This window comes from Pituophis catenifer, unplaced genomic scaffold (genome assembly GCF_029215685.1).
Source record: "Pituophis catenifer annectens isolate HBS135680 unplaced genomic scaffold, rPitCat1.0.hap2 SCAF_14, whole genome shotgun sequence".
NCBI lineage: Eukaryota > Metazoa > Chordata > Lepidosauria > Squamata > Colubridae > Pituophis > Pituophis catenifer.
Window position 1 is genome coordinate 21,004,392 of NW_027256894.1, and position 23,352 is coordinate 21,027,743.

Below are 23,352 nucleotides of genomic sequence, written 5' to 3' on the forward strand. Positions count from 1 at the left end.
ACTGAAAGCTGCACACTCAGCCCGACCCAGGTGTGAGCTGTGCATTTCCATCGCTCGATGGAAAGGGTGAAAAATTATTCTGCTCTTGCACCAATTCTGAGCTGGTCGCTCTACCATTCTGCGCCTTTCCCGTAGACACGAATGCAAAAAAAAAAAAAAAAAAATGCAAAAGGTTTCCAGCACACACCCCTTACACACCTGTTGTGCTTCTTTCTGTGGTCCACAAGGCATAGCCAACCCTTAAGGAGTTCCTCCACCTGCCGTCCAAATTAGCTCCCTTTTTGCCTTCTGGAGCGTAACTCTCAACTGGTTGGAAGGAAGTGTCTCGTTTTGCACCCAGAGGATGGCGACAACGACTGTGCTTCCACACATTTTGTGAAAGGCGCACTTCTTGGCCAGAAGCGAAAGGAGTTTGACATCGGCCCCAGAGAGGTGGGGCAAGAGGAAGGGAGAGCTTTGAGGTTTGGGGTGTGCTTTTCGCTTTCAGTAGCGAGTGGCCTGGCTCAGCTTCCTTAAACCATCCCAGACAAGCTGCTAAAGAAGATTTCTCTCCAGAGCGTGTGCATGCACAGAGAGAGAGAGAGAAAGAGAGAGAGAGAGAGAGAGAGAGAGAGAGAGAGAGAGAAAGGGAGGGAGAGAGAGAGAGCAGCCAACTCCAGCAGGGTAGCTCTTTCACACAGCTTCACCCTACAGATCTAACCGGTCAGAGATGACGCACCTGCAGTTTAAAGATGCCTTCTGGGTAAGTGCCAACAAATTGCGTTCTGACTTCCAGAGGTGGTAACTTTGCAAACAGCTGGCCCAGTTCTTTGTATGGGAGATTTTAGGGGGTGTTGTGGTTATTTTGGGGCAAACTGAAAAGAGCTGGTGGAGGGCCTCTAAACAACCACCCAAAACCTCCAAACACCATGCTCAAAGAAAGGAAGACTGCGTTAAGCCCTGAAAAAATGCCTCTCTTTTTTTTTCTTTCCCACCCATTGGGTGGCTTCCTTTTTAATGCCAGTTATGGCTTTATTTCTCCAAGGCAAAAGGCTGGTTTGATATCCCTCCCAAAGCGGAGCTGGATTTATTTATTTTTTGTTTACGGCACAACTGGAATTCTGTCTTATCTCCAGTAAAATGCTAGGGCAGACCCAGAGGTGCTAGGGCTCAACCACGCGGCTGGTGGTTTATGCAAAATGCAAAGGTATGATGCAAATCGTTGCCCCACACCCTGGCGCTCGGGCCTCACCCCTGGAGGTTGCAAAACCTCTGGGTGGTTGCAAGACTTAAGATGATGTCTCTGGAAAGGCCAACGGAAGGGGTTGGTGGAAAGAGGGTTTTCTCCTGTTCTCCAGCTGTTGGGCGCTGGGCACCATCTAAATTCTGGACCTTGGAGAGATCCTTGAAAGGGCATTGATGAGTCCTTGTGCCTGGCCATTGGATTTTTCATAGGGGAGTCGGTCTACGCTTGGGCGTTGACTCTACCTAGAAGCTTCCGCCAAGGTGCAAGATGCAAAGGAGATGGAGAAGGGGTGGATGAAGCATTGTTGAACCCTCGGTGTTGGATCTCAGGATCTTTCTGCAAAGACTCAGCTTCACACCTTGGAGGTTCCTTGGTTGTTTGTTGAGAGAGAAAACACCTTTCCGTGTCTCCTTGTCTCCGCGGGTTGAAGACAAGTCTGTATCCACCATGTTGAGTTTAGTTTGGGTGGAAGCAAGCTCGTTGTTAGCAGCATCGGCCTTACGGAACTGGTTGTTGGGTGGCCTGTAGCTTTCTCATAAATGGAGCACTCCAAAGGCAGAAGCAGATATCTGAGTAAGATTTTATGAATTGCTGATGGCCATCTTTTTAGTTCATATTTTGCTGACTTGACGGTTTTGTTGAAACTAGCTGGTTCTTGATTCTTCCACCCATCACTTAAATCTAGATTTTTAAAAAATGGGGCAATGCTTTTTCTTCTTCTTCCAGTGAATGGTCGATGTGAGTTCAGGTGAGTTTTTGCTCACCGGTCTGTTCCATTTCTGCACCCATCAGCCGTTTCTTAAAACGTGCAAAGGGCGTGGTTTTATCCTTATCCCATTGTAGCAAGTCCACCTTTCGCTGTGCTTAATGGTTTCTAAAACGGACAACGGGAGGAGGATTATTTGCATTTTTAATGCATTTTGCAGGATAGGTTTTCCATTTTAAAAAAATGGGAGTTTTGTGATAGGCCAAAGTGGGATGCGCCACTGATTGCATTTGGCGATGTTTTACTCAAAAGCATGCAGAATTTTGCAAAAGCTCTATATACATTATACACGGATACAAGTGAATATACTTGTATTTATGTATGTTCGTTTTTAACCTGACTTTATTATTTTTATAAATAACTCAAGGTGGCAAATATACGCAATAGTCCTTCCTGCTCTGATACCAACAAACACACACATACATACAAAGCAGAGGTGAAATGTAAAATTTGTTACTGCCGGTTCTGTGGGCGTGGCTTGGTGGTGGGGGTAATGTAACTGGGTGGGCGTGGCCAACTTTTTTTTTCTTTTAGAAGCATTTTTTCTACCTTAAGAAGTTGCAGAAAAAAATGCTTTTAAAAGCCTCTGATGATCAGGCAACTTAGCTGGGATCGTCAGAGGCTTTTAAAGGCAATTATTTTTCGGCCAAAGAGGTTGTATAAAAAATGCTTTTAAAAGCCTCTGACAATCCCAGCTGAGCTGCGCGATCATCAGAGGCTTTTGTTTTTAACTTTTAAAAGCATTTTTTCGGCTGAAGAGGTTGTACATAAAATGCTTTTAAAAGTTTTTAAAAAAAGCCTCTGATGATCATGCAGCTCAGCTGGACATGCGGGGGGGGGGCAGGGATTTTTGCTACCGGTTCTCCGAATCACTCGCCGCCATCGCTACTGGATCGGGTGATCCGGTCTGAACAGGGAGAATTTCATTCCTGATACAAAGATACATACACCAGTTTTATCAAAAGTCAGGCCCTGTCGACAATTTGTGAGATAAATTACATTAAATGTTTGCCTTTTCCTTTCACCTTCTTCCTTTGCATGGCCTTTAAACATTCCTAAGGACACCAGCATTTTCTCTGGGGGAAAAAAAAAATTAATAAAAGAAACTGTGATTAGTTTACAGGGCCTGATTTTCGTAGAGCCCCTCTCCATATGCTTGCATATCTCTCAAAATATCAGGGTGCATATGGGTGTGTAGAGCTCGATCAAACTGATACAGAAATGGAAGGGGAAAAAACCTCCCCAGGAAAATGAGATGGTGAGAGAAAAGTGAGATCAGCCTGGGCATCCATCCCTAGCTAAAACACACACCTTAGGCCAGGTTTGCGTGTTAAAAATATGCATTTTGCTCTACGTTTGAAGCGGAGTATTGCAACATTTGGAGAATTGCAAACAAAAAAAAACAACAACCCGGAACAAGCAACAGGGCAGGCAAAATTTGAGTGATGGAGACACGATTTGCAAAAGACCCAGGAGAAGGCATACTTCCATATATTTTTTTCTCACATCCCCCCCCCCCCACAGAGAGTTGAGGCCCTCCTTTGACATCTAACCTGTGCCTATTTAAGGATGCAGCATTTCTAGCGTAGCACGGCAGGAAACGGCCCCACCGATGCTTAGCAGTTGCAGTTCGAGGCAGCCCTTGTGGTTTGCACGGAAGAGGCTGGGGTAGGTGGGAGGGGGTGATGTCTGCCTCGGTTTAATAATGAAGGGCTGCGAGAAGGAGAGGGAGGCGCTGCTCTGGAGGGGGGTGGGAAGGGTTCATGAGAGGGAGAAGCATTGAATTTGGACTGTTGGATGGGTCGGGAGGACTTAAGCTCAAAGAAGAGTGCGTTCATTGTGGGGGGTGGGGCTGACTTTTGGTGGTTGGTGGGTTAGTCTTCCTGTTTGTGATCATTTTTTCCCCTCCTCCTTTTCATCTCTCTCTCTCTCTCTGTCTCTTCCTACCTACTGGATGGTCTATCTCAGTCTTTCTCAACCTTGAGAACTTTAAGATCCGTAGACTTCAACTCCCAGAATTCCCCAGCCAGCCAATTTTAGGAGTTGAAGATCACACATCTTAAAAGTCCCTAAGGTTTAGAAACACTGGTCTATTTATTCAGTCCATCTATCCATCCATTCATTTTCATCTATCATCTATCAATTACTCATCATCTATCAACCTGCCTGCCTGTCTGCCCACTCATCCATCCATCTGTTCATCCATCCATCTGTTCATCCATCCATCCATCCATCCATCCATCCATCCATCCATCCATCCAGCTAGCCAGCCAGCCAGATAGCTATCATCTTCTGTCATGCTCTATCGTCTTTCCCATCCATCCATCCATCCATCCATCCATCCATCCATCCATCCATCCATCCATCTTCTCTTCCCCTCCTCTCTCTTTCTCTCCCCAGCACTATCTATCTATCAAACCAGGGGTGAAATGCTCCCGGTTCGGATCGAATCATCCGATCCGGGTAGCGATGGCGGCGGGTGGTTCAGAGAACCAGTAGCAAAAATCCCTGCGCACCCGCCCCCCATGCCCAGCTGAGCCACGCGATCATCAGAGGCTTTTTAAAAAACTTTTTAAAGCATTTTTTCTACAACCTCTTTGGCTGAAAAAATGCTTTTAAAAGTAAAAAAAAAAAAAAAAGCCTCTGATGATCGCGTGGCTCAGCTGGGATCGTCAGAGGCTTTTAAAAACATTTTTTTTCTGCAACCTCTTCGGCCGAAGAGGTTGTAGAAAAAATGCTTTTAAAAGTTAAAAAAAAAAAAGTTGGCCACGCCCACCCAGTCACATTGCCCCCCACCAAGCCACGCCCACAGAACCAGTAGTAACTAATTTTACATTTCATCACTGTATCAAACTATCTTTGCAAGCCCAAAGCCATGAGGAAGATGAATCTGAGTTGAACATCTGACATCCGATACCTGCATAGACATAATCATATGGTCAATATTGGTAAAGGGAAACTCCGGAGGTATAAAAAATTGCCTGAGGGGTCAGAAGTTGTACCCTCATCCTGTTGGGGATGTGTATATTGAAATATATGAAAAAAAAATGTGATACAATATGAAACCGCAATGGAAATCTCCGTGCGCAGCTCCACCAGATTCAGGATGATTCATTTCTCCCCATTTGGATGCAAAAGGTCTTTCAGTTACAGTTTCCAGTGGAGTGGCTTGTAGGCACGTTGGAGGAGGAGGCCGGTAGAGTCCTGTGGTTTTAAACATGGGATCAACAGAGGACCCCAAATTTAGTCATTGACCTCCTGAAGGTGCTGAGGAAACCTCTCCCCCTAGAGATCAAGTCCAGAGATCCAGAAGGGTCTAGGCCAAAGGTCTTCAAATGTGGCAGCTTCAAGACTTGTGGACTTCAACTTCCACAATTCTCCAGCCAGCATAGCATCCATCCATCCATCCATCCATCCATCCATCCATCCATCCATCCATCCATCTATCTATCTATCTATCTATCTATCTATCTATCTATCTATCTATCTATCTGACTACTTACCTACCTACCTACCAACCAACCAACCATAGCTGGCTGGAGAATTCTGGGAGTTGAAGTCCACAAGTCTTAAAGCTGCCGAGTTTGAAGACCTCTGGTCTAGGCCAGGGATCAGCAACCTGCGGCTCTGGAGCTGCATGTGGCTCTTTCACCCCTCTGCTGTGGCTCCCTGCCACTCAAAATATGCGTCACAACCACCAATGTGCGACACCCACCGGCACACGATTTATTAAGCTTTTCAACCCCTGGTAGTCCAACTGTGGATAAATCCAAGAAAAGAAAAGTTTCAGAACGTTTAATTCAACTACATATGCTAGTTTTGTGGCCGCTGAAGAAATTGTCAGGAACGGGAAGGATTTTGTGGCTCCCGGTGTTTTCTTTTCTGTGGGAAACGGGTCCAAATGGCTCTTTTGAGTGTTTAAGGTTGCAGACCTCTGGTCTAAGCGAACGACATGCCCGACTCAGAAGATGATAGCTTTGCACGTTCCTGAATTCCCAAAGGTGATGATAATTCTTCCCCTGGAAAAAGGCTGCTAGTTCAACCCTTGACTTGACGCTGGTGACTCAACCAGCCCAAAGCAGCCTTGAAGACAGTTGGGTGAAGAAGTCACATTTGCCTGACCCGCGTCTGAACGGCAAGTTCTCCAGCCTGGCTGGCGTGTAGATGGGCAGCAGTCTCCTGCAACCCTCCGGGTGGTGAAGGCTCCAGCTTTTCTGAAGGCCAACGTACGGATGGCAAACGCACTTGTAGGTTTTTCTTGGGGGGAGGGCGGTGTCTTCTTTTCGTGCTTCTTGGCAAAATCAGGCTGATCCTGATTTTCATTGCTCCAGTGTTTCTCTTGGAATGGTGGCTAGAAAATATTAGGATGGGGAATTCTGGGTGTTGTAGCCCACCCATCTTAAAGGTGCCAAGGTTGAGAAGTTCTACTCTGGCAGAGCCACCATTCACTGAAGTAGGTTGCATTAACGGAAATCTCTGGATCTTGGCTCCTGAGCTTTAATCTGCTCGGAATTGAATTGCTTGCTTGCACCGTTGATATGTTTAGATCCGAAGATGGAAACTTGGTAGTTGGGGAAATCGTGCTTGGATGATCTTCGTTTGGAAGGAAACAGGAGGACACGGCCAGGGTCTTCTGACCCTTGGAATTGATCAGAGCGTTTAGCAGTGACTAATAGGGTCTTTATTTATTATTATTTATTTATTTATTTTTATTTATTTTTATATGCCGCCCTTCTCCGGAGACTCAGGGCGGCTTACAGTGCGTTAAGCAATAGCCTTCATTCTTTTGTATATTTTATACAAAGTCAGCTTATTGCCCCCACAAACCGGGGGCAACTTTGAGGGATGATTCTGCTGGTCTCAAACGGAGCTTGGAAATGCAGGGAAGAGAAGGTGGTAGAATTGTTGTTGTTTTTTTTTCTTCCTCTTCTAGTGCAAAGAATTCACTCTTCACTCCGGATACGAAGCGCTCCTGCAGCATTTGCTGGATGGAAGGAAAATGTGCAAAGACGTCGAAGACTTGATCAAGCAGAGGTAAATACGAAGCGTAGGAAGGAGGGAGGGGAAGAGTGGGAGCTGGGAGTTGCACGAAGGCTTCGAAAGTGCTCTTGTGTTCTGCTCATACGGATCTCAGTCAGATTCCCCAGTTGGTTCTTCTCCCTCGGTGGGATGTAAACTTTCAAGAATCCTCACCCATATGGACACTGGATGCCAGCTGTCATATCCAGGCAGGCGTTTCCCCAGTCGTCTCGGTATTACAATATAGTCCTTGATTTACACAACGGGAACCAAAATTTCCGTTGCTAAGCAAGAAGGTTTTTTTAAGTGAGTCCTGCCTAGTTCTTGACTTTTTTGGCTATCATTGTTAAGCAAAGTGCTGTTAATCACACAGCCAGAAATTCTGCCCCTCAATTGTAGTTGTAAGTCAAGGACTGTCTATATAAAGAGAAGGACCAGGGGAGACAGGATAGCAGTCTTCCAATATTTGAGGGGCTGCCACAGAGAGGAAGGAGTCAAGCAGTTTTCCAAGGCCAGACAAGGAATAATGGATAGAAACTGAACAAGGAGAGATTCAACCTAGAAATAAGGAGGAATTTTCTGACAGTGAGAACAATCAACCATGGAACAGAAGTTGCCTTCAGAGGTTGTGGGAGCTTCATCACTGGAGGCTTTCAAGAAGAGATTGGACTGCCATCTGTCAGAAATGGTGGAGGGTCTCCTGCTTGGGCAGGGAATTGGACTAGATGACCTCCAAGGTCCTTCCCAACTTTGTTAATCTGTTATATCTGCTTAAGGCCCGAATTTGAAGATGTTCATCAGATGTCTTCAGATTTGGAGAAGTCTATGTCTAAATTATCACATATTCGGGGTGTATGGAAAACAAATGAATCACCTCAGAGTCTAAAGCGACCTGGGATTTGCCTCTCATCAGAGTTATTTTAAGAAGTCATGAGTAAAGATTTCTGAGGCCCGATGGAAAAGCTGCCTTCATCTTGGAGTTTAGTGGGCTGGAAATATTGTGGAAAGGAGGAGGAGGAGGAGGAAGAGAAGGCATCTCAGAGCAATTTGAAGAGCTTTGGATCCAGTGGCTCCCTTAAAAGGATGGGGATGAGAAGATTAGGGTGGAGGACACTCTTTGCAAGCAGAAGATTGCTTTCAATCCAGACCAAAGGATCTCCCTTCAGAAGATGAAGGTTGCAATGAGGTGAAAAAAATGTAAGTTGTCTCTTTTCTTCCACCTCACACTCTTCAGATGTCTAGAGATGATGATGGTTAGATTTTTTTAGCCCACTTTTGAGATCACAAGCTTTGGAACTTTTTGATAACTAATCTAGTTGGATGGGGGGAAAAAATCAACCTTCCAGGTGACACCAGGTGGCACCTGTTTTCCTAGAAGAGAAACATTTTAGGTGGCTTCAGCAGCTACCGAGGCACAACTGTGGAGCTGTATTTCCTGCAAACCTTCCTCTCAGGATAGATGATGGGAAAGGCAGTGAAGACCCTTCCCATTAGCAACTCTGAATATGAAGCTCACATGAGCACATCATGTGGACCAAGCAGAAGGCATCAGAGAAGGTTCATCTTCTGTTTGATCCCACCATGGCCTCCAAAGAACATGACCCTTCTTGTCAAGAAGGCCGCCATCAAAGTTCTTCCCTTGCCGTCTTCTACGGTTTTAAGACCTTGCCTAGTCAACTCTTAAATTTGTTCATTACGCGCCACGGGAAGGATGGAGTTCAGAAACAGATGGAAGCCCAGCATGGCTTGAGTGGCAAATAAAGACGGGATTTTTATTTAACAGGGCCCAGGCTGAAGAACGTTACGGGAAGGAGCTGGTTCAGATCGCTCGGAAAGCAGGAGGCCAAAGCGAAATCAAGTAAGTCCATTTCGGTGTCACATAAAATCCCATTATTTCTTTGTTTATATTAAAAGTCAATGTTACGTTATGAATTGATGGTTAGGACTTGTATTTGGGGGTTGATAGAACGTAAGAACCAGGATGGGCAACAGCTAGTACTATTGATCTAACTCTTGATAAGATTCTTTGGGTAGCTTTCAGTTACCGGTGGTTGAATTCCCATCGTAAGTCATGATGATCATAATTTGAGGCACTTGTGTGACAGGACCTGATTTTATGACTGTTTTGTGGAGGTTGTTGAGTGAATATCACAATTGTTCAGTGAATGAGGCAGTAATTAAGCGAAACAGTGTATTCCTATGGATGTTTTTATGGCCCATGCTGGCTGGGGAATTTTGGGAGTCCACCTATCTCAAAGTTGCCACGGTTGAGAAGTAACCATTTGTCTCTTCCTGCACTGGGCTGAAGGTTGGACCTGAAGACCTCCCAGGTGCATTCCATGATTCTATGACCCATCTATTATGGACACCATGGTGCCCATCGCCTCTAGGAGACCCAATCCTGGATGGTGTATGGAAATTATGACGGCTATAATAGGAGGACCCTAGAACCGTAGGCTTGGGAGCAGTGGTGAAATGTAAAATTTGTTACTACCTGTTTTGTGGGCGTGGCTTGGTGGGGGGGTGTAATGTGACTGGGTGGATGTGGCCAACTTTTTTTTTCTTTTAAAAGCATTTTTTCTACGAACTTAAGAGGTTGCAGAAAAAAATGCTTTTAAAAGCCTCTGACGATCCCAGCTGAGCCACGCGATCATCAGAGGCTTTTTTTTTTAATTTTAAAAGCATTTTTTCGGCCGAAGAGGTTGTAGAAAAAATGCTTTTAAAAGCCTCTGACGATCCCAGCTGAGCCGCGGGATCATCAGGGGCTTTTTTTAAAAAAACTTTTAAAAGCATTTTTTCGGTGGAAGAGGTTGTAGAAAAAATGCTTAAATGATTGCGGGGCTCAGCTGCGCAGGGATTTTTGCTACTGGTTCTCCGAACCACCCGCTACCATCGCTATTGGATCGGGCGATCCTGTCCAAACCGGGAGCATTTCACCCCTGCTTGGGAGGCACCTTGGAAGTCTTCTGGTCCAACCTTCTGCCCAGCACTGGCTCTCCTCAAACTACAAAGGATGAGGGCTAGTTATGACCATTCAGCATCCAGAATCATTTGTTTGAGATGGACAGCTATAGAAATAGAATGGCTAAATAGGTCTCAGGAGGCGAATTCTCCCAAAAGCTTAGCTTCTATAGAAAGGACATGCAAGTTTCTTTCAACAGAAAGAATCTCACTGTCAGGCAAAAAAGGGGGTTAGCAGATGCCATTAGAACTTTATTTCTTCAGGGTTTCTAAGGCAGCCGAAGCGATACGAATTCTGACTCATAATAACAGGAAAAATAGATCTGCTGGTTTACTGTATATACTTCCTGTGCCAATGTGCTTTATATAGAATCATAGCTGCAAAAAGGGGGCCGGCTGATCCGTTTCCTATTCATTGCACGATTCATCCCTGCAAGAAACCGATTTCGGTTTAGATCCAGTAAATGATGGACTGAGGTCTTAAAACCAACCGTTATCCACCCCAGTGGGACTTCATTTGAGAGTTGAAGTCAAACTGGAGACTGGAGGCTAAAACATATGAAGAACGGTTGCAGGAACTGGATATGTCTAGTCTTATGAAAAGAAGGACTAGGGGAGACACGATAACAGTCTTCCAATATCTCAGGGGTTGCCCCAAAGAAGAGGGAGTCAAGCTATTCTCCAAAGCACGTGAGGGCAGGACAAGAAGCAACGGGTGGAAACTAATCAAGGAGAGAAGCAACTTAGAACTAAGGAGAAATTTCCTGATAGTGAGAACAATTAATCAGTGGAACTCCTTGCCTCCAGAAGTTGTGAATGCTCCAGGTTTTTAAGAAGAGATTGGATAACCATTTGTCTGAGTAGAGGGTTTCCTGCCTAAGCAGGAGGTTTTACTGTTTACCCAGATTTCTGTTTTGGTTTTACTGGTTCCTGAGCTTTTATTTCTTGCATTTTTATTGTTCAGTTATCTTATTTTTGGACTGTAAGCTGCCCAGAGCTTCATTTTAAGATGGCTGGCTATGTAAATGTTTTGAATGAATGAATGAATGGAATGAATGAATGAGGTATCTGCTTCCCAAGGCAACAGTTGAGGCTCTAGTCCTCTTGATTTTTTTTTAAAGACAAAGACTCAATTCACAAAACTACTAATATCAGTTCCTGTTTGGGTTTGGGACATTAAACGAGAAGTGATTAATGGTTCCTTGGCAACAAGGAACAAATAGTCCCACGCTTACTGTAAATGGCGAGTTTTGCACCTCCAATTGTACACAAATCGACTTCCTATATTTTACATAAGGTTAGCATATTGGTACGTCATGTTTTCTGCTGCACTTTGAAAAATTAGAAAGCTTCACTTCTACTCCCAAAAAAGTGGCTTGCAGAATGCAAAAGAGGCAAGCAGAATAAGAGATAGATGGAATTTCTTTTTGGTCGAGAGGAATGATTGGCTTTTCTCCACAGAGAAATTCGCCGGAGCAAATATTATGCAAAGCATAATTTTTTAGCTGTGCGTTTCCTCTTTGAGGGAAGGGATTGTGTAAACCTTGAAGCAATATAAGGCTTGGGCAATATTTTAATGGGATCTGCTGTCCCTTTCTTGCATCACAAAGTCCATCGCAATCTGTTCCCAACGAGGGTGACACCGAGAGATGGAACTTCTTGTGATGTCAACCATGCAACCTCAAATGTTTTTGTGACTCCGTGTTGCATGAAAAGACACAAGGGATAGAACTGGCATTGCAGTGCCGAGATGCATTTTGCTTTGGGTCTTCCCTTTAAGGGCGTACCGTGTTCTTCAAAGTTTATGCTGGTCTGCGATCGAAATAAAGATTTCATTTGATTTTCAAAGTTCTTTAGTCACACAATTATTACACAATTGTTGCAAAGAAGAGGGGGGGGGGGTGTTCAAGCTATTCTTCAAAAGCGCCTGAAGGATGGAGAAGTAATGGGTGGAAACTCACCAAGGAGAGAAGCAACTTAGAACTAAGGAGGAATTTCCTGACAGTGAGAACAATTAACCAGTGGCCTCCAGAAGTTGTGAATGCTCCAACACTGGAAGTTTTTAAGAAGAGATTGGACAACCATTTGTCTGAAGTGCTGTAGGGTTTCCTGCCTGAGCAGGGGGTTGGACTAGAAGACCTCCAAGGTCCCTTCCAACTCTGTTATTCTGTTACTCGTGATACAACATCTGTAATCATTTGCTGTGAAAGAGAAATACATTTAAACACCGAGGCCAAAATGCTAGAAAACCCTCAAAGTTTAAGGTATTCAAGAGTTCAGATCTAAGCTCAGGCTGCTTCTAGCAAAAGATTGTAAGGTGACGTGATGGTGCAATATACTTATTTGCCATACAATTTTTTTTCAGTGCTACAGTTGATGAGAAAAAAATAATAACTTCTTCCTCAAAAATCCACAATGGACTCATTTTCTCTTTAATGATAATGTACTGTATCTAGAGTTAAATGAATCTTAGTTCATCACTCACCTGACACCTGCAGGATGAGTCTAGTGGTTACATGCAGAGTTAGTTGGAATGTGAATTTAATTAGAAAAAAAAGTTCAAAAGATACCACAAGGGGGCATTAAAGAAACACGAGAAACTTATTTTATACTCATTTTCATCAGGCAAAAAAAAAAACCCGAATGGAAATAATGTCTGTTGATAGGGATGGAAAAAGCACATACGGCTTGAGGTTTAGTCAACTGGCAGCTTCAGGACAAGCACTGAATGCGTAGGCTAAATAGGAAAGAAATTCAACTGATTAATACGGTTGTGTGTGAAAGACCAGGGTGAAGGTCCAATTAAACGTATTCATTGCTAAAAGCGTATGCTGCAGGAATCTTCTGAATTCATGGTCAGAACCTGCTTGGAAGTTAGATGAGGATCAATGGAATTCGAAGAGAGGGAATCAGACTCAATTTGCTTGTGGCTACGTAGGGATTCTAAACTGATTTCTCTCTTAACTCTGCCCCCACCTAGTGGTAGGTTCTTCTCCTACCAATATTTAACCTTTCATTTGGACTATTAGAAGAAAGATTGAAGGCTTCTCTTGGATTTTTTTAATATATTTACACACTTGTCCTACGTAATGGAGACGTTTGATGTTGCCCAAAGATAGATAGATAGATAGATAGATAGATAGATAGATAGATACCCCGTTTCCCCAAAAATAAGACATCCCCTGCAGGGGTGGGTTCTACTTACCTTTACTACTGGTTCACAAAGGGATCGTGCATGCCTTGCTTCTACGCAGAAGCTTCTGTGCATGCGCAGATTGCTGATGATGACATCCGGGATGGTGGGCGGGGCCTCCCAACAGTTTTACTACCGGTTCTTGAGAACCGGTCTGAACCGGGGGCAACCCACCGATCCCCTGATAATAAACCCAATCGGGCTTTTGAGTGCAATAGCTAAAATAAACCTCCGAAAATAAGCCCTCCCCGAAAATATTTAAATACAGAGCTGGAAATCAGGTAAGACGGCAAAAGGAACCCCATCTTGCTCCATCCACCCCAAAATAGTAAGACCTCCCCGAAAATAAGGCCAAATGCTTATTTCAGGGTTAAAAAAATATAAGACAGGGTCTTATTTTCGGGGAAACACGGCAGATAGATAGATAGATAGATAGATAGATATAGACAGACCAGCCATATATTTGTGGTGGTGGACATTTGAAATCTGGCTCTGAATATTTTCTGGAATTGCTTTTCTGGATGGTGGGACTGTGGGCTTCTCCAGCCCTGGCTGTCTACAATTGTTGACACATTCCTGTTCTTCAAAATATAATAGAGAACTTCAAGTTTGACGAAAGTCTTTGGACAGGAAGGAAATTGATGAGTTTTGTTCTTTCTCCTCAGCACTTTAAAGGCTTCGTTTGAAATCCTAAAGCTACGTAAGTATATTAGCAAGGTCTGTCGGGGATATTTGGCAGCAAAATTAATAATCGAATTAATAATTTTTAAAGAGTTTTTCTTTCTCTGCAAAGAAAATTCATACAGCGTTTGGAAAAAGACAACCTTATACTTCCTACTCATGCCGATGGGCTTTTAAGATTGAGTAGGGAGTGACTATTTTCACCACACATTCAATTTGAACTGCAGAACTCAGGCTAGCCACTAGATGGTGGAAGAGAGTCAGAGTTTTCTGTACTCTTTTAGTGTCCTCTAGTGACTGAGTGGGAGAATGCTATCAAGAGCAAAGGGGATGCCCAGAAATGAATGAGAGGAAAATGGACTTTGTTGAGTTGTATATATATGATACTAGCTAGATGCCCATGCTCTGCTATGAAACTATATGATCGGGCTTGATAAATTGACACTTACAGCTTGAAAATTAATGAGTAGTTACAATCGGTCTCTCCTCTCCCCTTCTCTCCCTCAGGCTTGCCCCACAGAAGCCTCTCCTCTCCTATCCCCGGTTTTTCTCTCTCAGGCTGGCCCCATTGATCCTCTCCTATCCCCTTCTCTCCCTTAGGCTTGCCCCCAGAGACCTCTCCTGTCTTATTCCCTTCTCTCCCTTTCAGGTGGGGAGTAGAATGTCTAAACTCCCAGCCCGCAAGCTGGATGAATCATGCGCTGGCCACGCCCATGCCCAAGTGGCAGTTGGAACAGAGTTCTTTTCAGGTGGGGAGGGGGAATAGAACGTCTAACTAATTAGCATCAGAGCCTGTTAATAATAAGAAATACTAATGCTCTGATGGTCCCTTCTTAGCAAGCACCTAGAAGCCAAGAGGAACATACGTGCCAAATTTCAAGTTTGTAGGCTTTACTGTTCTGGAGATTTCGTAATGATGCGTGAATGGTATTTCGCTTTTATATATATATGGATAAAGCCTCAGGAGGTGGTTTTGTTGATTGGGGTTTGTGGAGAGGAGAATGACGACTGTGGGGTCCTTGGTGCTCTCTGAGCTTGCTTGTTTTCTTGCAGACGTTTCATGACCCAACTAGGTAACTGTATCAGTGCTAGAAGGGAAAAGAGCAAATGCCACTCCCTTCTAGCATGGATGATGGTTGCCTAGTTTGGGAAATGAAACGTCTGTGAACACCAAGGACCCCTCAAAATTGGGTGGGGGACTCTTTTCACCTGTATGATGTACATAGCATGCCTACAAAAAGGGAGAAGGCTTCCATTACCTGTATGCTCCTGTGTTTTGATGCTGTTGCCCTTCCAGAACTTCCCCTTAACCCATGTAAGCGATGTTCCATATCAAGAGGCAGGATTTCAGCAAAGGCCAATTCTGCATTTCATCCACAGAAATTGAAAGCGTGGGCAACTCTCACATCCAGCTGGCCCTCATGTTGAAAGAGGAACTCAAAGCCTTAGAAGAATTCCGAGAAAGGCAGAAGGAACAACGGAAAAAGGTGAGGCAGAAGCCGGAGCTTCCAGAGGTGAAACAAGCCAATACGATTTATTTTTTATTTATTAAACAAATTTATGATGGCCATTTTGGTGCAGGTCCAAAGGCTTTCAAAAGACTCGTTTATCCTGCCTTATTTTCAGTAAAGAACTTCCCTGGAACCCAAACTTCTTCCTTGAGTGGTGCCCAAAAATGGCAGAGCCCCCAGCCTGGAAAATCTGCCTTGGGAATAGGAACTTTGATAAAGAGTTGGACTACTGGGTTTCCAGCTCTTGTGGAAGGCACAAAATGATGATCCTTAATGCCATCTTTCTTGCAGTACGAGAGTACGATGGAACGGATACACAAGAACAAGCTCTTCATGTTCAAGAAAACCATGGAGGTAAGGAACTTGCTCTTGGAGGATAAGATGTTTGTACGGGCAGGTCCTTGACTTATGACTGTAATTGTGCACATTTTTCTGCACGCAGTCCAAGAAGGCCTATGACCAGAAATGTAAAGATGCTGATGAGGCGGAACAGGCTTTTGAGAGGATAAGTGCTATTGGAAACCAGAAACAAACAGAAAAGGTATCTTCAAGTTTTTTCTTTCTTTTTTCTCTCCTTCCTTCCTTCCCTCTCTTCCGCTCCTTCTTTCCTCCCTCTCCTTCCTTTCATTTTTTCTTTCCTTTCTTTTCCTTCCTTCCTTCCCTCCCTTCTTCCCTCTTTCTTCCTTCCCTTCCTCTCCTTTCCTCCCTCTTCCTTCCTTCCATTTTTCTTTTTCTTTCCTTCCATTTCTTTTTCTTTTCCTTCTTTCCCTCCCTTCCTCCCTTTCTTCCTTCCCTTCTCTTCCTCCTTCCTCCCTCTCCTTCCTTCCTTCCATTTTTTTCCTTCCTCTTCCTTCCATTTCTTTTTCTTTCTTTTCCTTCCTTCCCCCTCTCCTTCCTCCCTTCCTTCCCATACCAATGTTCATTTTTTCACCTTTCAGAGCCAAACCAAAGCAAAACAGTCCAGAGACTCTGCCAATGAAGCAGGTAACATTTTAAGCACCTATGAAAACAAGTTCTACTCTAAGAGAGACACGCCTTATGAATCTCTTTGATGGGATCTTCCAGGCCTCCATTTGAACCTGTAAAGCTCCAAGAACTAAGAGTTGAATAAACCAAAAATGCAATTGTGCCCTTCATTAAAAAACAGAGTAAAATAAAAGGCTGACTTGCAATTCAACCTTTTGGAGGAATCTTCTCCAGATAAGCTCTTCTTACTTCAGGATATTTTTCTTTTAGTCCATGAACCGCAGAATAGGTTCGTTTTATCCATGAAGCGCAAAACACTAATACTTCTGTGATCGGACTGCTTTGCTTTTTCTCACGCAGAAAAAGTGTATAAACAGAACATCGAGACACTAGACCACACAAGGACCACGTGGGAACAAGAACACGTTAGTACTTGCGAGGTATGAAGCTGTTGCGTTCCATCAACAGAGAATTGACAAGGTTTGACCTTGATCATGGTGAGATGCTACTGGAGGTCTCTTTTCCTCTCACCCAAAGGTGGGTAATCAGGCACACTCAACATGGTTTCTCTCCAACACCCAAGGAATGACCAGCATTTGCTTCTCAGATACGGCCATAGTTGGCTTACATCCCAATCCTTTTCCTTGCCAGGGATCAGCCATCAAAGCAAGCTATAGAATTTTTTATGGAGGTTGGCTTTAGGGATGTGGTTCCCAAATTCTGCGGGATGATACAGCAATACTTGACATCTGTTGGACACCATGCAAATTACAAACTCGGAGGCACCACTAAAAGGATACTAAGCGTGCCAAGAACTGAGAAAGTTTGGAAACTTCTGGCTTTGGGTCTATGGAGATCCTCAGTCATTCAAGATCCTGGTTGTCCCACATTGTCCCAAAGGTGCTTTTTCAAAAGGCAACTGGACTTTTTGTTTTTCCCCTTGAAGACATTCCACTTCTCATCTAAGAAGCTTCTTCTTAAGACATGAAGAAGCTTCTTGGATGAAAAAAGAAACATCTTCAAGAAAAATAAAGAAAGCCCAGTTGCCTTTTGAAAAAGCATCTTTGGGACAATGTGTGAGTCGAAGACTTGTGATTGACAGAACATTTGTTTATTTCACTAGGCGAATAGATCAGTTCAATCGTCAACCACCATCATTGTAGTTGATAGCTTCAGCCTGTTGCACGAAGTTGGCCAAGTTTGGTCTATAAACCATGGTTTTTTGGCTTAGCTCGGTGCTATCGACCCAGCTTTGTTTTACTGTTATCACATTTTGTGACAGGATCCCATAATTTACTTTATTATTATTATTAAACTAGGCTTTCCAGCTTCAGGAATGTGATCGGATCACTATCCTACGGAATTCTCTTTGGGTTCATTGCAATCAACTCTCCATGCAGTGCGTGAAAGACGATGAGGTAAGAGAAAGTCCAGCGGAGGTAGTCCTTTGTCTTGCGAACAGTTCAACTAGAGAATTTGCTTTGAAAGCCATAAGCAAGAGCTCCTTTCAAATAAATCGACTTTTTTCCCTTTTTCTTTTCAAAGCTTTATGAAGAGGTTCGGGTAAGCCTGGAAAACTGCAACGTGGAGTCCGATATGAACGCCTTCGTTCAGAATAAGATGACGGGAACAGAAGCACCAGGTCTCTCTGCACAGAACTGCTCTTTTCTTAATTGTGTCTTGAAAAAACAATAACATCTGGGAAAATAATAAGTACCCTGTTTCCTCGAAAATAAGACCCAACTGGAAAATAAACCCTGGCATAATTCTTCAGGATGCTCGTAATACAAGCCCTACCCCCAAAATAAGCCCCAGTTAAGATCATCAGCCAGACGGAGGCGTTTAGTACTGTATTTCACCCAAAATAAGACCTAACTGGAAAATAAGCCATAATGCGTCTTTTGGAGCAAAAATTAATGTAAGACCCGGTCTTATTTTGGGGGAAACATGGTAGGTCTGGGGAAACCTTGGCTTATAGAAGATTGAGTTGAGCCTCCCCTAACCTTGGGATGACCATTTTTGGCTGTGAATTTGGGGAGAGCACCTAGAGAAGGACACCCAGCCTCATAATTTTATATAATTAATATATAATATAATTTTATAATATAATATAATTTTATATTGTGTGCTATTTTAATTGTCGGCTGTTCACCATCCTGAGTCCCTTCGGGGAGAAGGGCGGAATATAAATTTAATAAATATATATATATATAATATATATAACCATCTTTTAGATCAGTGTTTCTCAACCTTGGTAGCTTGAAGATGGGTGGACTTCAACTCCCAGAATCCCCCAGCCAGCAGCGCTGGCTGGGGGATTCTGGGAGTTGAAGTCCACCCATCTTCAAGCTTCCAAGGTTGAGAAACACTGTTTTAGATAGTGAAAATTGTACCCCCGATTAAAGGGGGAGATTTTTTAAAAAAATAAGGCTGACTACGGGGTTACCACAAGATTGATTCATTCTTGGCTGGCACGAGATTTCTGGGGGTGGAAAATCACTGATGGCGTTGCCTAGCTAGGTCATGAGACGCCTGCAAGAAAATCACCAAGCGCAGAGAGAGCACCAAGGCCGCCTCAGTCCCATTTTCCTATCTTTCTTCTTGTTTCTGAAAACAGCTGCCATTGGCTACGAGAATTATTACGAGAGAACCGGACCTGCGAAAAACTCCAACAGCCCAACAACCCAGAGTTGCGGAATGATGAAAAGGTAGTAAATTGTCATTACGACGGCTGTTTTCCATTAACCATTCAATGGTTCTACCATTTGAATTTCCACCAATTGTCAGAAGCTGCCTTGGAGTAGCTGTTTCCCTTTCCTTGAATGAGAACCAAGAAAGATTTCCAACTCATGAGCTAAATTAAGAGGAGAAGGGCAAAGTGGGGACATCCACTGTGACCTTCTGAAGTGGTGTTTGGCCAGCTGCTTGTAGAGAATGTCTGCCTGAAAGTGTATTTTTATTTATTTATGGCTGCTGTTCTCTAAAATAGCCCTGAGGGACACATACCAGAAATAAAATAGCCAAACACTGAGAATGCGTGTTACAATAGCATTGAGGAAGGCGTTAAAAAGCTGTTTTGTGTTTGGCTGTTTTTGTCTCCCTTGTCCCAAATCTTGTCCTTGAGAGCAAAGCTTCACTCTTAGTCGAAAACAGAGAGAGAGGAAGTGGCGTCATTGAAAGGCTCATGGTATATTTCCTATTGATCCACAGGTTCTCCGACTTGCTGCATGGCAGTACACGGAATACTCCGGATAACATTATTTCCACAATACCCCCAACTGGTATGTAGGATGGCTTTTCCAAGGACCAATGCAGTAATTTTTTAAGTCCGAGCATCCTTGTGTTAAATCAGGTTCTGCTATCAAGTCTTCCTAAGGGGTTGAATGTTGCTGTGGGAACACCCAAAAATTCTTCTTTTTTGGCTTTCAAGTTGGACTAATCCCATCTCCCCTGTTGTGGCCCGCTGGCGGCCAGCAGAGCTGGCAGCAGATTCAGACAGTGAGGAGGTTGGGGAGGAATGTGGGCCAGTCCTGGAGTCTGGGGAAGGCTCGGACGAGGGCTCTGAGTCGGAGGCAGAGAGGGGGCCAAGGCCATCTGGGAGTTCTTTGCTGCCTCTGGAGTCTGACATCAGCGAGGCAGAAGAACAGCGGGAGCCTGTTCCCAGTGTGCGCATGCGCAGAGCTGCCAGGAGACAGGAACAATTAAGAAAATAGGGCCGACTTGGGAGTAAGGCTTGGAGATGATTGGCTCCTCCCATAAGACATAAAAGAGAAGCGAACGGGACATGAGCTTTTGCAGGAAGCAATTAGTTCATCTGGCCAATTCAAGATTTGAAAATTCTTTTTGTGACTCTGTGCCAAGTTTGGCCTTTGTTGTGACCCAGGCCGAAGTAAGTAGTAGAAAAATCAGTCAGTGAAAAAACAAAACTTTATTCGAACAGCTGAGAATTCCTTCATTCCCAGCGTCGTTCAACTCAATTAAAGCAAATTCCTCCCAACACAAATTCCTCAGTCCTATCGCAAACCTTGGTCCAATTAGGCAAACTGCCAAAGGCCTTTCTTGGCAAACGTTCAGAAGTCACAGATACAAAAATAAATACAAGATGTAGACAAAGACGACGACGAAGTTACCAACGCTGTTTTCCGGCAAAGCCCAAACGCTGTTGCTGGTCTGTTTTAAGCCTTATGGGAGGGGCCAATCATCTTTTGGCCCTACTCCTGAATTGTTCTCTCTGCTTGATCTGCTCCTGCCTTCTGGCAGTTCTTCTCATGCGTGCACTAGGAACAGGCTCCTCCTGTTCCTCTGTCTCTCTACTGTCAGCCTCTGGAGGCTCCGAAGTCTGCATATCACTCCCCGATGGCCCTGGCCCCATCTTTGCCTCTGATGCAGAGCCCTCATCCGGGCCTTCCCCAGCCTCCAGGACTGGCCCATGTTCTTCCTCAGCCTCCTCGCTGTCCGACTCCGCTACCAACTCCGCAGGCTGCTGGCAAACCACAACAGCCTTGCCCTGCGTCTGGCAATTAGCTCTCTGGCAGCATTCCACGTGAGATAGGTGGGTGTTGATAACCTTCCTCTGAAAGACTTGAGGACTGTAAATGAAAGTAATTTACAGCCGTATGAATTAAAGAGGTTTGCCAGGACTAAGTTTGTGCTGTTTGATTTCTAAGGAAGCCTAGGTCAGAACCTTCCCAGCCTCCCAAACTTCTGAAAACTAGATATAAACATCCTAACAACGGACCAATTTTCAGGAAACACAGTGCAGAAACTTTTTAGGATGGAGACTGTAAACCTGATTTTGGGAAAAGGCAGAATTCAATTTGCCTGAACCAGTCCTGAAGCCTTTCAAATACACTTTTTTAAAATTTAAGTATCTCTGATTTTTTTCCCCCTCAAAGTAACAGCTGGTGAAATTTTTAGAAACAGAAATAGTTCATTTGTGTTAGGAATGTAGGGTGTCATCACCTTGACAGTAACAGACGGATTTTAGAAATAGGAATGGTGGCGCCATGGTAATACATTCTCTGGACTTCTACAAGTCCGGCCGGAGAAGATATAAAATTTTGGAACTTAGATAAAATCTTTTGCCTCTGCCAGGAGTTAATTCCATTTACCCCTCCCTCGAAGCTGAGCAAAGGGCGGACGTCGTCTATGCAGCTGTTCACGTGGCCGAGGTCAACGCTGCCATGGACCATGATTACAGAGCTCTCTATGACTACACAGCCCAGGTGAGCCTCAAACCCTTGTTAAAAGAGTTTTAACTGAGGCTGGAGTAACAAAGAGCATTTGTTACTCCAGAGTAACTCTCAAGGATCATCGTTCTAAGTTACTCTACTTTTAATGACCGCATAATCCCTTGTGGGATGGAGTCTGGGCAACTGAATGGAGCTGAGTGTTTACTGGCCGGATGCCTTTCCTGTCGCCAGTGCGGAGTTTTGTTCAGCAGATATATTCTCACTGTGCCCAGAGAGAGAAATATTTCTAAGTTACTCTGAAGGTATCATCATTCTAAGTTACCCTGAAGACTCCAATTTAGCTCGATTTTTATAGGTAGCCCTCAACTTACAACCATTCATTTAATGACTGTTCTTAGTTCTAACGGCCCTGAAAAAAGTGACTTAGGACTGTTTTTCACACTTATGACCTTTGCAGCATCCCCGTGGTCACGTGAACAAAATTCAGACACGTGACAACTGACTCATATTTATGACAGTTGCAGTGTCCCAGGGTCCTGCGATCCCCTTCCGACAAGCAAAGTCAGTGGGGAAGCCAGATTCACTTAACAACCGGGTCGCTAGCTTAACAGCTGCAGTGATTCGCTTAACAACTGTGACAAGAAAGGTCATAAAATGGGGCAAAACGAATTGAACTGTCTCGCTTAGCAACGGAAATTTTGGGCTCAATTGTGGTCCTAAATTAAGGACTATCTGCATGCTTATTCCATCTTAACCTTTGCGTCTTACCTGAAGAGATTTTTCCATTTCTTTCCATTATTCCTTTTCCAGAATGAGGATGAGCTGGACATCCGAGCAGGCGATATTGTCAACATCATTGAAGCCGGGGAAGACGGCTGGTGGACCGTAGAACTGGACGGGCAGCAAGGATTTGTGCCCGGCTCCTATCTGGAGAGACTTTGATGGGAGGAACACTTCCGAGTGCTGCATTTTTACCGGCTAGAAATCTCTTTTAAAAAATCAAGTTTTACTCTTTTTTTAACATAAAACGCCACCCCGTCTTTTTATGTTTTTGAAGGACAATTATCAAAGAAAAGACATCCAAACTCGCGCTGATTTTCTCACCCTAGAAATGTATGATCCCAAAGGTTCTTTTTGCCTTGCTTAAATCCAGGTACCCTTCCGATCCCATCATTCTTCCGGTAGAACCTTGACCCGTTTTCTACACGGCAAATTTTGCAAAAAACTGTCTTTGCCATTCTCCACTGAACGTTGGTGGAGACGGAAACACAGTGGACTTTTACAATAAGCCATTGATTAAAGTGCATTTTTGAAACGGTTAGATCTCAATTCCAGAAACGATGCTTTCATTTCTCTCTCGCTATGGGTGACACCACCACCATCCTTTCCCTAGCGTTGCAAATTTTGATTCAGGGTGATTCATTTTCACTGAAAATGCATCTGCAATTGTTCTTGTCGTGCATGCAAACACCAACGTCTGACGTTTTTAGCAGCTGAGAAACCTGACCCCCAAACTGAGAAAAGGAAGTTAAAAAAAAACAACAACAAAAACCCACAAGATCTCTCCAGAGAGTCCTTTCATTGCATTAAATATTGTCAAAACCTTGTATGATTATTTGAGTTTGAACACGCCGGGTGGGCAGAAATGATGGCAGGAGTTTAAAATACAGTATTACACCTATTATTTACCCGCTGCAATCTATAACTGTAGTGGCTATTTATGACCCCAAAATCACCTGGTTCCTAATTCTCTACATCAGGGGTTGGGGGGTGTCCAAAGTTGGCAACTTTTAAGACTTGTGGACTCCCAACTCCCAGAATTCCCCAGCCAGCCAAGA

General features: G+C 43.9%; 1 protein-coding gene across 2 annotated transcripts; it reads left to right on the forward strand.

The window, feature by feature from the left end:
* The first annotated feature begins 709 nt into the window (after positions 1-709).
* Positions 710-22,963, forward strand: PSTPIP1 (proline-serine-threonine phosphatase interacting protein 1). 2 transcript variants are annotated; one of them, XM_070953516.1, is made up of 15 exons: positions 710-742; positions 6,925-7,025; positions 8,794-8,868; positions 13,830-13,864; positions 15,226-15,332; positions 15,648-15,710; positions 15,799-15,897; positions 16,295-16,340; positions 16,683-16,762; positions 17,642-17,740; positions 17,868-17,964; positions 18,940-19,030; positions 19,533-19,603; positions 21,417-21,547; positions 22,325-22,963. In XM_070953516.1, exons 1-15 carry the CDS (start codon positions 710-712, stop codon positions 22,454-22,456), a joined length of 1,260 nt encoding a protein of 419 aa, XP_070809617.1. In that variant the 3' UTR covers positions 22,457-22,963. The 2 variants fall into 2 exon arrangements, with proteins under 2 accessions (XP_070809617.1, XP_070809618.1); XM_070953517.1 differs by having other exon boundaries at positions 21,447-21,547.
* The last annotated feature ends 389 nt before the right edge of the window (positions 22,964-23,352 follow it).